We start from the raw sequence: 17,033 nt of genomic DNA, 5'->3' as shown, positions 1-17,033 counted from the left end.
GACATAAAAAAAAAGGTCAATGATGAATTGATAATACGAACTGGGAATAATTATTTGGAATATTACTTTTAGTTTGGGATGAAATTTCAAGATTTATTGTCAAGCTGGATGAACAAGCATAAGTAATACATATCCTATGTAACAATAAGGTAAAAATACAGGCACTGATGAAGAGGAAGAGGATGATAATTCAAGTGGTGGTGATGATGATGATGATGATGATGACAATGTTGATACTGACATTCATCTCTTTCCAGTGGAACAGAGGCAAGTTTAATAGTTAAAAAAGAAAATTGAAGCAGAGGGGAAATTTGAGAGAGAAAGAAAGCAGGCAAAGCAAAGGGGTGGCTGTTTCAAGCCTCATTCATGGAGATTAATTAAATCAAATTTATATTGCAATCCAATGAAGCATAAGAGGAGAAACAGGTTTTAGTTGTAATATTTGCAAGATTCTGAAAAAGTAAACCATGCACAATTCAGTTAGTCAAGATTAGTTGTATTAGTAATACTAATCAACTGCTTGTAAATATTTCTCAGAACATATATAGAAGGCCAAAGTTAGACACATGTACATAACACACACAGCAGTGTGTGTGTGAGAGAGAGAGAGAGAGAGAGAGAGAGAGAAAGAGAGAGAGAGAGAGAGAGAGGGAGAAAGAGGGTTTTACTTATAAACATGTATTATTGAATATTTCCCAGATTCAATTTTTTTATTAAATATTTTTTTCATATTGCCTTATTAGTCCTTAATGTTTTTCTGTAGAACAATAAGCTTTTGAGGCCCAGTAACATTTTGAAAACCCAACTAGTTTTTATTTTGTGAAGTAATATAACTTTAGTCATCATCATCATTCTTTTAATGTCTGTGTTCCGTGCTAGCATTGGTTGGACAGTTCAACAGGGTCTGACTAGCCTGAGGGTTGGGTTTGTCTCCATTGTCTGCTTTGACAAGATGTCTACAGCTGGGTGTCCTTCCTAACCCTAACCACCTTACAGAGTGTACTGGATTCTCTTCTTGCAGCACCAGCATTGGTAATGTTTGTTATCACTGTTTTTATCATAGAACAGATACTGTGCCTGTTTAGCCATCATTACCACCACATTTGAAATTGTCTAACTACTGATATGAGGTTTCTTTGACCAATCAAAAAGCAGTATGACTGTGCTGTCTGGTTTGATACTAGATGCATTATATTATTTTGCAAGTAATATAGCTTCAAGGAATAATCTTTTAGTTTTGTTTTTTTTCTCTCTTCTTTGATGTGGTTGCTCTAACCTTACATGATGCAAGATAACCTCATGAATGTTGGTGTCATGATGAAATGCACTCAGTACAACATGGTTGGTGAATGAACAGAGATAACATAGGGTTAAGAGAACTCCTTAGTTTTGTCAAGGCTACAACAACCTCTGTAGTGCTGGTACAACAATAAAGTGCATCTAGTACACACTGTCAAATGATTGGTCAAGTGAAACATATCTAAGTGTAGAAACCGAGCAAAAAATGAACTGTATAACCATGTCATGGGCTTTGGACCCATCTTGGAGGGTAGTAATTCTGAATAAGAATTGACTCAGGTCACAACAACCTATTGAACATAGAAAGCAGACATAAGATGATGACAATTTTTTTTGTCATCATCAATACTATTATATTTATACATTATACAAAACTTGCTGTAGATGGATTATCAGTCAACAGCAGCAGCAATAACAAACATCACTAAAGTTATTTTGTTTATGAGGTAAAACCAGTAAAGTCTTAAAATCAGCGACATAGCTAGAGATGTGCTGTCTGAGGCAACCTTTGAATTTGCCTCCCCCACCCTGGGCCCCCCAAGCCTATACAGACAGACCCAAAATTGCCACCTCTGTCAAAATGTCATCTGGGGCAGACTACTTCCACCCCATATGCCACCCTCCGGGCTACATTACTGCTTAAAATGCTTATAAGTCTATAAAGATTACTGTTTGAAAAGAAACAAAAACCCGATAAAGAAATAGGGAAAAAAAATCCTTCCCCCACCAAAAAAAAAAACTGGTCATATTTTCAATTACACACACACATGTGCATAAGTGTTTACACATACATTACAGCTGAAGAGGAAGAGAAATGGTAGTAAAAGATGAGGAATCAATGTTAAACAAGTTAATGAGAAAGAACAACAACAACAACAAAAAAGGCTGTAATCTACTCACCAACGAGACAAAAAGATGGAAGAGTACAAAATAGGAAGCAACTAAAATAAGTATGATCACATGGAGGGATTCTACTTTGTCCATGAGGTCATCTACAACTTCAATCCAGCCTTCTTGAGTGAGGATTTGAAACATGGTCACTAGGGCCTGGCAGTGGGAGCGAAAGGAAATCAAGTCAGAGAGAAAAAAACAAAACCAAGCCAAAAAAAAATAATAATAACAAAAACAGAAATAAATAAAAATAAAAACAAATCAATAAATAAAAAGGAAATAAACGAAAGAATAAAAATAAAATAAGAAATAAAAATGAAATAAAATGAAAACTTAGAAGAAAGAAAAATACTACAAACTTAAAAGAAATAATAATCATATATATTATATATAATAAAAAAACATAAAAGATTAAATAAATCAAACAACTGCAAGCAAGGAGCAAAATAAAATAAAATAAAATAAAATAAAATAAAATAAAATAAGATATAAACTAGATTATGATGGAATGAAAGAAGTGTAGTATAAAAAGTACCAAAGAGAAGACTGTATGGAGGGTGAGTTTGGTGTTGTCCGAATGAAATGGTCTTTAGATCAATGAGAAAGAATTAGTAAGTTGAAGAGAGTGATGTAAGATGAACAGCCTACTCTAAGACCACATTACTGGTGATGTTCAACAACAGTGAGATGAGTTCATTAACTTGGTTCAGCTCTTAAAGTAGAAGACACTTGCCCAAGTTACTATGCAACGGGATTGGTCCCAGAACTGGGTGTTTGCCAACTGAACTGCTGAACCAAATGCCTGTGCCTATATATGTTGCTGACATCATAAGAATTTAGAAAGTTCAAGAGAATGTGAAGTAATTTATTTTTCTTTTTGGAAATGGTGAAACCTGAAGTGGATAAAGCTATAATAGTGAGTAAATATTGGGTTAAAAAATCCTTTGAATAGAAAAAAGTCAAAAGTTGCCTGAGAAACTTGAACCCATATCTGTATATATAAAAGGCAGGATGTGTGTGTGTGTGTGTGTGTGTACGTGAATATAATTTATGCATGTCCACAAATTAGCAGGCATGTCGCTCCAATTTTAGGAGGACATTCGTCATGACCCTAGCTGTATTTTTGCCAACTTATTTTCCCCAGAGGCACCAGCGAATAGCAACAAAGATAAATTTTCAACCAAAACTTTTAACAATTTTCAAGTTGGAGAAATCCAGCATTGTTTACAACAGGAGTTAAGTCCCCTTCTAGCAACGAGAAAGTTTTTGTTAAGACTTTTGTTGTTTTTTCCCCATCGAGGAAAAAAGTGTTTTGTTGATATACGGGCAACACTCACATACGAATATGTATGCGTACAAAAAACATGTATGCAACTGGTGTACGTACGTGTGTGTATGTGTTGCTCATATATATAATATATATATACTTAAGACTTAGTTGTGATCTTAATTGTGATCCACTTCTGACACAGAGAATCGGGAGCCCTTTTGGGCATTCTATTTTCCTTGCTGGAAGGGTTCCCACCCATGGGCAAAGAGGGGTTAGATGATGGGGGTAGTGTTTTCAAAGGGCTGGCATGTGTAACCTGATCACCTCTGCCAATCAAACTCCCAACCCATGCGCTCCTGTCGCGACACTGATTCTGCCCAAATTTGACGTTGATGTTACTTAGTTTGGTTTGAAATAAAGAACTTGATTAACTTAATAATCCCAACTTAATCCCGGGCAAGACTGGGCTATACTGCTAGTCTTCTATAAACATGACAGATGCAATCCTATCCTTTTTAGAAACTTTGAGAGAATGTAAAATAATTCATGTTTACAGCTGTGGGTTTGAGTCCTATGGCTAACTTTCAACTTTTTCTATCCAAAGGGTTTTTAACCAATATTCACACACTATTCTTTATAGCATTATCTGCTTCAAGTTTCACCATTCTAAAAAAAAATAGAAAAGGAATTATATATATGTGTGAGTACACATTTGTAATTTCACAATCCCGTATAAACCACCAGGGCAAAGTAAGGGGAAGCAAATAAAAGATATAGAAACATTCCTTTAGATCTGTCAATAACTGGAAAACTGTAGCTTAGTTCCTTCTAAATCTCAAAAGTACAAAATATTAATTTCACAGCTGAAATTCAGTGCAGGCCAAAGACCAAGAGCCTGTATGTTTTGAAATTACAAACTGCATCATATAAACAACCCACATGTTTTGAGGTTGAAGGCAAGTTTGATGGAATTCAGCAAAAGATAATATTCATCCATTCTTACTTAATGTAGATGGATAACCAAAGAATACTATCCACCAGTCTTTCAGTCAATCAATGCATTAATCTATATATTCATCGAAGTATATTTGGTCATTATCTATCATCTTGTGACACACCTGGACACAGTCATGTTACCTTGGATCACTGGGTATTTTGGGTCTTTGAACAATTGGACAGCTTCGAGATGACTCAGTCAGGGTTGATCAAGCTTCAATTTCTGTCCAGTTAGCCCTACCCCACCAGAGCTCACACCTCTTGATCCACAATCACCTTGAAGCAACCTTGGCGACCACTGTGAGACAAATTGATGGCCTTCTGCCTTCTGGCCTCTATGATACCCAGCATTGTTAGAGGCTTTGCAGAGGGACTGGCCAGTGTATCCCACTTCTATGGAATCACACCTTGCACGCCAGTCTTTATTCCAACAGAAATAAACCTGTTCAGCATATTTTAACCTCTTCCTCTCATTTATATTGTATATAATGATAGAAATACAACACCTAATGTATAAAAAGATGGGTAATTATGATCTAAAGAGGCAGAACTAAAATGTAGAAAAAATAAAAGAATGTATACAAACTACAACAAAACAAAAAATAACAAAATAGCAAGCATATATAATAGGATTTAGGGGTGAAGTGAAGGAACATTCAACCAAATTGTATAAACTGTAAAAATCTTAGGATCCTAAGCATAAATTTACATTTTCTATAAACCAATCCAGAGATGTTTCATGTTTGCAAAAAACACAATATAAGCGTAGCTACTTGCAAGTTAGCATGACTTGGCAGCTTGTAGCACACCTCCACTAATTGTATTCATTTACAGCAAAGTAGACTGGGGAAATATAAAATGAAGTGTTTGCTCAAGGGACACTAGTTCAAGAATTGAACCCATGACCTTATGATTGGGAGTTCAACACTCTAACCAGTAGGTCACATATCATCTCAATATAATAATCAAAACATAAATAAAGCTTTTAATTTCTGGCACAAGGCTAGCAATTATAGGGGAGGGGGATATTTAATTACTTTGACCCCAGGGCTCATCTGGTACGTGTTTTATTGGCCCCAAAAGAATGAGAGGCTACGTCAACCTCAGCAGAATTTGAGCTCAAAGTGTGGTATGTGTGGGAAAGAAATGCTACTAAGCATTTTGTCCAACATGCAAATGGTTCCGCTTGCTCACTGCCTAACCATAACATAAATAATAACAATATTATATAGCATATGTATAATACTTGAGATTTGTAGACATAGCTGTGATGTTCATGCATTCCCTAAAGGAAAGGCAACTTGATCATGGACTCATACATAACCAAACCAACCCACTGATCTAATAATAATAATAATAATAATAATGGTGATGATGATGATGATGATGATGATAATTACCCAAGTTGTTAAAATTTTGTTTGAATAACCATGTCTATCAAACAAAATTCAGATAAAAATCAAAGATTACTTAAAGATTTTACAGTTTTGTTATATATTTGATTAAATGTTCCATCAAAGTAAAATGCACCAGAAATACTCAGATGAAAAAAAAAAACCTTGGGTTTCAGGTTTTTGTATTTTTCTGGAATAATTTTAAAATAAAAAGTTTAGTTACTACATCACTCTCTGAGATTTTGTGGTGTATTTTGGTATGTGCTAATTCTAGCAAAAGACTCACTAATAACAATAAGCAGTTAACAATGAAGAAAATAAAGAATTCTCTGAAATTCCTCAGGCACAAGAACAAGTTGCTCAAAGCCAAAAAGATTTAGTCAATCTACATACAGCTCACACTAATCTATACATACAACCCATAAGAAATACAAACAACAGCAACAAAATAAAAGGGTAGATTAAAGATATTACATAATCTCTGAATCTTAAGGAACAATTTCTGAAAGAAATCCTTTAAAGATGATAAATGAAAAAAAAAAAACAACAAAAAACAAAAACAAAACAAAACAAAAAAAAAAGTCTTTTCAATTCAAGCAAACATAAAAAAACAACAACTAAAATTTATGCATATAAAATAATATTACAAGTAATTTTATCAGGAAAAATATCCAAGGTTTGATCATTTTTATGTTTTTTGACTTTTGCTTTGTTTTGGAAGTTTAATTTTCTAAAAATAATAATAAAAAAATTCTAAATAGAATAAATAAAAAAACAAGCAATTATATAACCACAAGTTCACATATATACTAATCCACTTTTAAAATGCTCTGGCTACTATTTTCAGCAAGCCAAATGAATGTGTAGAAGTTGCTCTCATTATCTCAAAAAAAGCTACATTCTGATAGGATGACAAATCAAAATTGTGTGATATCCATACTTTTATCACATGTATCAGTGACATAAGTGAAGTGAAATGTCTACAACCAGGATCAGGTGTGTAGCCTATACATTTATTTTACTTGTCATACAAGGAAAATATTGATGTACAACAGAATAAAAGTCTTTAGAAGGAGAGACAATCTTGTACCAGTGAAACTGAAATAGAATAATTTTAATTAATATATATAGATATGGTGCCACTGATGTAGTGCTGATACCATTATAAAATGTACTCAGTACATTTTGTTAAGTGGTTGGCATTAGGAAGGGCATCCAACCATAGAAAGCATGCCAGTAATGAAACATATGACCAAAATGTAACCCTTCAGCTATCTATAAGGGCAGTAACTCCAAATAAGAACTGACTTGTACCATGACAGGCTGTCCAAACTATGCCAATATGGAAAGTGGATGTCAAATAAGAATGATAATGATATGTAATATATACTGAACATGAATTACACATATGTATACAATTAATATTGTGTTAATGGATAGGTTAAGGATTTGAAATCATAAACTAAGGGGTAACAAGAACATCAGAAATAATGTGGTTCTATTAATGATGTGACTAAGCTAAGCTACAATAGTGGAGGACAACAAAGACTCGGAAACAACTTGCTTGTGCAAGTGCAGTTAGTCAAAAACTCTGCATACTGGACACCAGTAGGTTTCAGGGGTTGTCAGGAGAAAATGTGCACCATTTCAGAACCTTCCTCTTGATGGGTTTACAGCACACTGATATGAGGCCCTACTACTGGACTGGCTGATGTATTTGATCTTGGGTCCATTTCAGGATCATGAAAGCAAATCTCATCTTTCTTATACATTCTTTCCCAAATGGTGTGGGGAGTGATGGAAGAGCAGAAAATATGTGAAACTTCACATCAACAATACATTATGAACTGAGTACGAAGCTTATGCATAGATATAACAAATTAAGGACATATATATATATATATATATATATGCATACATAGTGATATAATGATATTCACTTCTATCTTCTAGAAAAAAATATCATTATCATTATAAACGACTTTCAATTTACAACTGATATCTGAAGACTGAAAATAGAAGGTATTAAATTTACATTATAAAATTAAAACTGTACCAACATACAAAAAACAAAAAAAAAATTCAAATATTTATAACAGCGAGCTGTTAAGTGTGTGCTATTTGCAAAAATACAACACATGTAATACAAAATATATGCATGTGTGTGTGTGTGTTTTTGTGTGTGTGTGTGTGTGTGTGTGTGTGTGTGTGTGTCTAATCACTGTATGTTGCAACTTTTGACAAAATTCACATTAAACTCCCTCTACTACATGACCTGGTAGGGCTCAATGTGACTAGCATAGGGCTATTAAATAATATGAAGAACACATAGTATAAGAAAAAAAAACATGAAGTTCATATTTCTTTTTATTTCGTATCTGTTAAAATTGTTTCATCAGAAGACATGTTTGATATGATCAAATTGTACTTTATAAATTGCATTTACAATTTGTCACTACTCTTTCATTTTGGTAATTGATTACAGATACATTCACAAGATATAAAATAAAAGAAATACAAAACTCATGCTTCATGTTTTTATCTCATGAAAATATCATTATCATTATAAACAACTTCCAATTTACATGTGATATCTGAAGACTGAAAATGGAAGGTATTATATTTACATTATAAAATATTAAAACTGTACCAACATACAAAAAACAAAAAAAAAACAAAAATCAAATATTTATAACAGCAAGTTGGTAACTGTGTTATATATATATATATATATATTTATATATATATATATATATATATATATATATATATATATATATAAAAATCAACATTATAATATATAACACACACACACAAATATATTTATAATATAATAATAGATTATTTCATGTAACATTTAAGAGAATTTTGAATAAAAACTGCTTGTCATCTCGCCAGGAAAAGTATTAAAATGAAAATACTATTATTTATTGGTAAAACATATTGCAATGGAAGTCTTAGCAGAAACTGAAAAAAAAGTGAAGTAAATGAGTTTGAAAATTGACAAGATTTTGAAAATAAAATTTTAAATAAAAGTACAGATTCTTGAAAACACAATAAAAGATATTGAGAAAAAGTGTGATATTATATCAAATAATGAGTTACTTTATGAAAAATAACAATAACATTGGCTCATATTATAAACTGAGTTGATACAACAAATATAAATTTAATTTAAAGTGATAATGAATATTTTAAGTAAATATCAATTTCTAGATAATATTAATAGTGGTAATTTCTTTATTAGGTGTCCCAGGCAAACAGGATTAAGAGTGTTTTGCCCTGAGACAAAGCACAGCGCTTGCATTGGAGTATAAACAATACTGCACTACGGCTCAGTCTCTCACTCCCTCTGCCACTGTCTGCTCTGAACTTACAAGTTCATGAGAGTGAAGCATATCTGGATTTTCAAGACATTTAAGCTGAAAGTACAACAGTTCCTCTCGAACAGGATGCCACTCCAGGCGTCAGTGGTACTCTTTTCCAGTTGAGTGTGCTGGAGCGGTATGAAGTGTAGTGACTTGCACAAGGACACAACCTGCCCAGTCTGAGAACTGAACCCACAAGTGATCCTGAGTCCAACATCCTAAACCACTGGGCCAGGTATCTTCACTCTGCCACTCTACTCCTTAATATTATTAATAAAAAATGCTAACAAATAGATTATTTTTAAAATTAGAAATTGATAATTTAGCTTGTATGAAGTTATCTTTAATTGAAATAATTTAAATTTTAAATAAATTAATGATTTCCTACTTAAAATAGAAAAACATTATTGGAAAATATGAAATGAAAATTGAAATTTTATTTGAGAGCTTACATGAGGGAATGTATCAAACTTTTTATTGTTAGTAATGATACAGAACAACTGTAAACTGATGCTGGAAGCTATGATGAGCAGGCACATGGTGAACAAGATCAAGCTGCCCAGTTTTTTGCCAGGACCAAAGATCTGGAAGTAAGAGTTATAAAATTTAAAATGAAACAGAAAGTTCAAAACTATTTTCACAGTAAAATTCTAAAATTTACAAATCAAAATTAAATAAATAAAATTTTCAAAAACTTTATAGTAAAATTGTAGTAGACTTTCAGTTTGTACTGAAAAGATTCTCTATGAAATAGCTATACACCAATATTAAGGAGGACTTTAAATTTGAAATTAACAAAGAATAAATAAATAAATAAAATAAAACTGAATGGAATAAATGTATAAAAATACTGCAGTGATTTGCCCATGATTAGTGTATTTGCATTAAGTATGATACATTGATGGCAATTTTGTTTTTATAATGTTTTCACAGTAAAAATGTAACATTAAAATGTCCTGTCTTTGTTCTTAACTGCACTTGTGACAAGGAATATTGAGTAGTTTGTCAATAAAGAAATATGATTTCACAGTTTCTAACTAAAACATCACTTTAAAAGGTCTGTAGCTTATACAGTTTGCCATTATCATACTCCTTGCAATTTTATTGGGTTTTGTGATGTGAAGTGGTTGGTATTAGGAGAGCATCTAGCTGTAGAAACCAAACCCAAACAGACTGGAGCCTGGTACAACTCTCTGGCTTACCAATTCCAGTCAAACTGTCTAACCCATGCCAACATGGAAAACAGACACTAAATAACGATGATGATGATGAAGTACGTCAAATTAAGTCCAAGATATCTGGGAGATACAATTATTGTGTCTGATGATGGGAAATGTCATAGAAATAGGTAAACTAAAACTGGTTTCTAAGGCAGCAAACTGACAAAGTCAATAGAAAGTTAGAAAGCCTTGCAGTATTTGTTCTGACCCTCTGCACTCTGATTTCAAACTCAACTGAGGTCAACTTAGCCTTTCATCTTTTTGGGGGTCAACAAAAAAAAGTACCAATTCAAAGTGACATACTGGTGACACCGTCAGAGGGTTGTAGTATCTCTTCTGACTCTTTACTTGTGATAACACAGATACAAGGCTGTATCAGCCCCACTTTCCTTTGAGTAAACTTCAGTTGCACGGAGAGGAGAGGTTTGTATGCATGGGCAACTGGCAGTCATCGTCTTCTTCTTCTTCAAAAAATCTCACTGACGCCTGCATAGACATGTGTTGATGTACCCATCAAGGATAAAGGACTGGTAAAACTGTTAGAGAGTTGGGCATAATGCCTTGTTGTATCTGTTCAGGCCCTTTGTGTTCAGACAGTAATGCCTGTGATTATACTAGTGCCAAGCTATATTGGTTCAAGTTTGCAGCCTTTAACTTAGATAAACAGGTAGCATGGAGAGAAAGGAAAGACTTGCATGTGTCGGTGACTGTTAGTCTTCCTCAAAAGCTTTTGATCAGGCCTGCATATACATGTGCAGACGTATGGTCAACATTAACTGATGGAGGCCCCACATACAACTGATTCCTAACAGGAATAATGACAAAATATACAAACCTTCCAACAGAAGTCTTCAAGAACTGGAGATGCTTTTATGAGACGAACAACTCGAAGAACCTTTAGAAAACAAAATTTAGAGTTATTACAAACAAAAAACAATATATCTGAAGGCTGTCATGTAATTCTTACGATACAAATCCTGTTGAGACCACTTTTGACTCCATAATGAAAAAGTATTCATAATTATATTTCAACATTCTCTCATAATTTGTTAAGCTGCATTCCAAACACAAGTTTCATAGTATTTTAAACAAAAAATAGTTATTTTAATAAATATCTTCAAAGTTTTTAAAATTTTAGTAAATCCCTCAAAATTCTTGATTTAGCCATGATGGCTGCACTAAAGAACAGAAGATGCTTCAGTGGAAGAAAACAGTAGAGTGTTCAACTAAATGCTCTGGCACTGATCATTTATGTCCCTTGAAATTCTGAGTTCAAATCTTGCTTGGATTGACCTTGTATTTCATCTCCTCTAGAGTTAAAATAAACATAAGGAAACTAATAGAATTAATTTAAAAGGATGAAAGGTAAAGTAAATCTCTGTGGCTTTTGAACTCAGAATTAAAGAGTTGGTAGAAATGCAGTTAAGCATTTTGTCCAATGCAGTAATGATTCTGCCTGTTTACAACCTTACATAATTCTTTCTAATTTTGGCACAAAGCCATCAGTTTTGAAGGGAGGGGGCAAGTTGATTACGTTGATTGCAGTATTTGACTGGTACTTTATTTTATTGACCCTGAAAGAATGAAAGGCAAAGTTGACCTTGATGCGATTTGAACTCAGGACATAAAGAGTTGGAACAAATGTTTGGTAAACATTTTATCTGGTGCGTTAACAATTCAGCCAGCTTACTGACTTAATAATTTGTTACATTGTCATAAAGTTCAAATATAAAAGGAAGGAGTAGAATTAATTTTAAATTAATTCTATTAGTTTCCTTATGTTTATTTTAACTCTAGAGGAGATGAAATGGTTACCTGAAAATATGTGAGCTGGGAGCGGTAAAGTCTGGGAATGATGTGCAATGTGGTACCAACAGCAAGCAGAAGTTCAAATTTGTGCACTGATCGCTTAAGGTATCCTTGGAAACCAAGACACCAGATTTTGAATAATGCTTCCAGATCAAAGAGTGCAGTAAACACAACCTGTGTTAGGAGAAGAAAAACCAAATTATTTCAACAAGGAGCATTAGAATAGAAAAAACATTATTAAATACAAAACATCTAAATAAGAATAACATTATATATATATATATATATATATATACACACACACACACACACACACACATACATACATACATTACATATACACACACTTGAAAACTTTCAATGTACCACAAATGTTCATAAAGTCAGCACTTAATTCTATATTCTGTAGTGTTAAATAGAAGAGGGATATATTTTCTTCTGGATAAAATACCAATCTATTTTACATAACATTTCTAAAGATGTGATACTGGTTTCCTGTAATTAGGTGAATTGAAGGCATGTAGAATTAAGTGTCCTGCATAGAAACAGAGAGTATAGATGTATAGACAGTTTAGTTGAATAGTATTAGACAACCAATCAAAATATTGGTTTCAAATTTTGATATAAGGCCAGCAAGCTCGAGGGAGGTGGGGGGGGGGTGCTCAACTGGTACTTATTTTATTGACTCTGAAAGAATGAAAGGTAAAGTCAACTTCAGTGAAACCTGAACACAGATGAAATGCTACTAAGCATTTTTCCTGGCATGCTAATGATTCTGCCAGCTCACTGCCTTAGAACCAATCAAGATACTCGCAGTTTATATTCTGTGAATGAAGTAATGCTATTCCCATGATGAGTATACTGAGTTCACTTAGTAGTGAATAGATATCATAGGTGGTATAACTTAGTGGCTTGGTCCACTTAGTAGTAGAAAAGTATCATAAGTGGTATAATTTAGTGGTTGATTCTACTTAGCACTGAGTAGGTATCATAGGTGGTATAACTTAAAGACTGAGTCCACTTAGGTTTGCCTTTGTGAAGATGTTTATTTTATCTGTTTTGTTTTAACATCAGTTTTTTTTCCATGCTATCATGGTTTAGAGGAGAAGAAATCAAGGCAGGATTTTTAAGGCTAGACTTGCTAACGCTTTCCTGCTTTTTAGATGGAATAAAAAAATCCCTTACTTGAAAAGCAGGTGAGTGTTAGCAGTAAGAAAAGCATCCAGTTGTAAGATAAAGCCTCGGTAATAAGTATTCATTCAACACATGCATGCAAAAATGGATGTAAGACAAATGAACAAATAAATTTAGGTAAATTATCTTGATTGTTGTTGTTTAACCCTAGGCCAGCTCAGTGCTGATCTAGTAAACTTATGATCAAAGACATCTCAATTATAACCATCTTGTATCAAAAAACAAATATTTATACCTCAGCATAATAAAATCCATCCAGTTTACGGTCTGGATTTGTCTTATTATGGTCAAATGTTAAGCTGGCAGCGGTGAAAGCATTTAGCATTACCAACAACAGCAACGAGATGTGGAAGACATTGGAACGTAGGATCTTTTGGAATATGGGAGGTGCTCGGCCTTGAGCCTTGTCTTCATCAATAAAAACAAGTTTCCACGTAACACCATCACTTTGAATAACCTACAGAAAAAAAAAATATCATATAAACAGGTTTGGTGATACAAACTGGAAAACAGAACTCAAAACATGAGTTACAGAATGACTCAAGGCATGAGAGTCTGAAAAGTGCCAATGCACAAATCTCTTGGCCCATGAGTCACGCTGTAATTTCTTCCAAATAAAAAAAAAAATTATATATATATATAATTCCCTCGCTTTTCCTAACCCTCCTTCCCAGAACTGCAACACTTTGTGAGACACTTCCCACCCATATTTTTCATAGAGCTCTACAGATATTGAAGTAGAATATCAATTATCTTAGGAAGGCCAGTAAGGGTCGTGAGTACCATTCTATCTCTTTCTCAGATATATATTTCTCACCAAATATCTAATTTTCTACTGATAGTGTCAGTCTACCAAAGAAAATGATGATGGTTCATATGCTGCCACAGCAATTGGAAACTTGTTCAGTTGACTTCGACTTTTACAAGTGTGTGTGTGTGTGTGTGTGTGTGTGTGTGTGTGTGTGTGTGTCTCTCTCTCTCTCTCTCTCTTTGTGTTTGCCCCTCACAACTGGTGCTTGTTTTTTTATGTTCTTGTATATTAGCAATCTGCTAATGCAAAAGAGACCAACAGAATAAGTAACAGACAACAGACTTAAAAATAAGTACTGGGATTGATCTGTTTGACTAAAAACTTTCAAAGCAATGCCCAAGCAAGGCTGCAGTTCAATGGCTGAAACTAGTAGAAGATAACTATGATAGTAAACTCAATAGTTCAAAAACATAAGCCACAACAAAAGTAACAACCCCAGATAGTCTTTAATGAAATGACTTGTCAGATAAATTTGAATAAAAGGTTTACAAAAGAAAAAAGAGAAGTTTTACCTGAGATGAGTCCGAATTAGCATCACTGCCTCTAGGTCCCCACATAGTTTGAAATTGAACCCTTATTTCAGCAAAAGTTTCAATTATCACAGCTATAAAAACATTCTGGAAAGAAAAAGAAATATATATAATAAACATACAATAAAATAAAGGTTATATGAAAAAGAACATGTGTGTGTGTGTGTGTGTATAGGATTTTTCTTTGAGCTTTATTTTAAGTTCTTCTTGAGAGAGTTCAAACCAGTTGCTAACAAAGTGACAAGACTTTTGGAGTTAAGAGAATTCCCAGTGTTTTTAAATATGTCGTTGAGTCAGCATGGGAGTTGAACTATTAATGCATACACCCAAGTGTAGGCATCTATTCACATAAAAATCTCTTATGGATAATTTTTGGAATGCCTTACAAATCTTCACAGTGCCACTAATAGATTGGATTTGGAGACTCTGTGTCAGTTTCTTTTTTGCTCTTTTTCCATGAAACTAAGTATTTGTTTGTTTGTATGTATGTACGTACGTATGTATGGGGGGGGGGCAGTGTATTTACAATTAATCCTGGTTGAGATTCTGAGATTTAATCTCAATATACCACAGCTGCAATGATGGACTTTCTATCACTTCTGCAAAAGTGTTATCAATGCTATGAGATTTCTATATAGTCACTGGATGCATAAAGTACACAAAATCACATAAATATCATCGACACAAACTCATACATTCTCTATCATTAAAGAGTTAAAGCTGCTGGCTCCAGTTTACCTGACTGACATAAAACATGTTCCATTCATAACTTCATAGTTGAATGGATAGCATGGATAGCCACAGGGAAAACATCAAGCAACAAAAACATTTGTGCCAATGCAAAGAAAAATGGTTGAATTGTATTAAAACAGAATACCTCATTATTCCCATTACACACGCACATGCAAGCACTGTCTACATACATATAGACACAAATATTTGACATATATATATTACATACATATATATATGTATGTATATGTGTGTATATAGGCGCAGCAGTGGGTGTGTAGTAAGAAGCTTGCTTCCCAACCATATGATTCCAGGGGTTCAGTCCTACTGCATGCTACATGGTAACTTGGGCAAGTGTCTTCTACTAAAGCCTCAGACTGACCAAATATATGTATGCTTCTGAATGAAATGTTAGTTGGGTACAGAGCAGTAATAATAAAAGAGATGACAAAAGAATAACTGATTTATCTTATGAACTTTATTAGTTTACAACTGCTTCCACTATAAGATGCAGTAAATATGTTTTTGCTTTCCCGAATAAAATGTATTTCATGATTGAGGCTCTGCTGAAACTCAGGTATTCAACTAAGAGCCCACTGCATCTTAATTAAGTTTAAAAGCTAATTGTTTATTCCTTTGTCATCTCTTTTCTTATGTATAAATACATACACACTCACACACACACTCCACATAACAGTACAAAGTGTACATACCTTTACCAGCCAAGCAAGAAAGAAAATGAGTGATATGAAATAGAGGGGTGACCGCCAGGAAGGTAAACTATCAACAGTATCATACATAAGAAAGACCCAGCCTTCTTGAGATGCAGATTTGTACACAGTGAAGAAACTCATAGCTGCAAAGATACAAAACAAAAATAAAATAGTCATAATTCTTTAGTTTTGATACTTTACAAAATATATTTCCATAAAAGGGTTCATTAGAGAGATAATGGGTGGTGGGATTGTTTTAAGGAAGAAACTGGGTGAGAGGGGGACAGTTGTGCACACACACACACACACCCACACACACACCCACACCCACACCCATGTCTTCCTGTTACAGGAAATAAAACAAGTGAGAATTTGAAGATATTCTGGCATAAAAACACCATTGCAAATTATCGTTGACTTAGTCGTGCCAGGGAATTCCATCTCAGTTGTTTAATCCTTCAGTGTTTAAACTGGTCGTATCAGGACTGAATATTCCACCTGCTCGATCCAGCCTCTCACACTTATTCTACAATGTCATTCAAAAAATAAACAATCACATCATTGTAAACTTGAAGCTAAAAGATAATGCATGATTAATTTTTTTTAAATGTGAATAAATAAATATCACTTTTGAAAGAGTAATCAGAAAGCTAAAGGGTTAAATCATCGAATGTCCAGTCAATGAACCTGGAGGATGAGAGAAAGTGTAGACAAGCTGTCAGGATATCTTCAATTGAGCTGGATGAGGTTATGGAGGTTAATGGTTTGGTTGACTTTTTCTGGTTAGTAGTTGAAGGGATAAGAGG

At 33.7% G+C, this 17,033-nt stretch overlaps 1 protein-coding gene across 1 annotated transcript in view; it reads right to left on the bottom strand.

Annotated features, from left to right (window-relative positions):
- Positions 1-17,033, bottom strand: part of LOC106875399 (sodium leak channel NALCN) — a 76,044-nt gene that overhangs the window by 44,622 nt on the left and 14,389 nt on the right. The window contains exons 7-12 of the mRNA XM_014923510.2: positions 16,228-16,370; positions 14,765-14,869; positions 13,677-13,898; positions 12,254-12,421; positions 11,274-11,333; positions 9,671-9,802 (exon numbers count right to left, since the gene is read on the bottom strand). Coding sequence (XP_014778996.1) covers positions 9,671-9,802; positions 11,274-11,333; positions 12,254-12,421; positions 13,677-13,898; positions 14,765-14,869; positions 16,228-16,370 — 830 coding nt within the window. The remainder of the gene's footprint in view (positions 1-9,670; positions 9,803-11,273; positions 11,334-12,253; positions 12,422-13,676; positions 13,899-14,764; positions 14,870-16,227; positions 16,371-17,033) is intronic.

The sequence above is a fragment of the Octopus bimaculoides genome, chromosome 19 (genome assembly GCF_001194135.2).
Source record: "Octopus bimaculoides isolate UCB-OBI-ISO-001 chromosome 19, ASM119413v2, whole genome shotgun sequence".
NCBI classification, from domain to species: Eukaryota; Metazoa; Mollusca; class Cephalopoda; order Octopoda; family Octopodidae; genus Octopus; species Octopus bimaculoides.
Note: the sequence above shows the minus strand (reverse complement) of the source record. Positions and strands in the feature narration are given on the sequence as shown.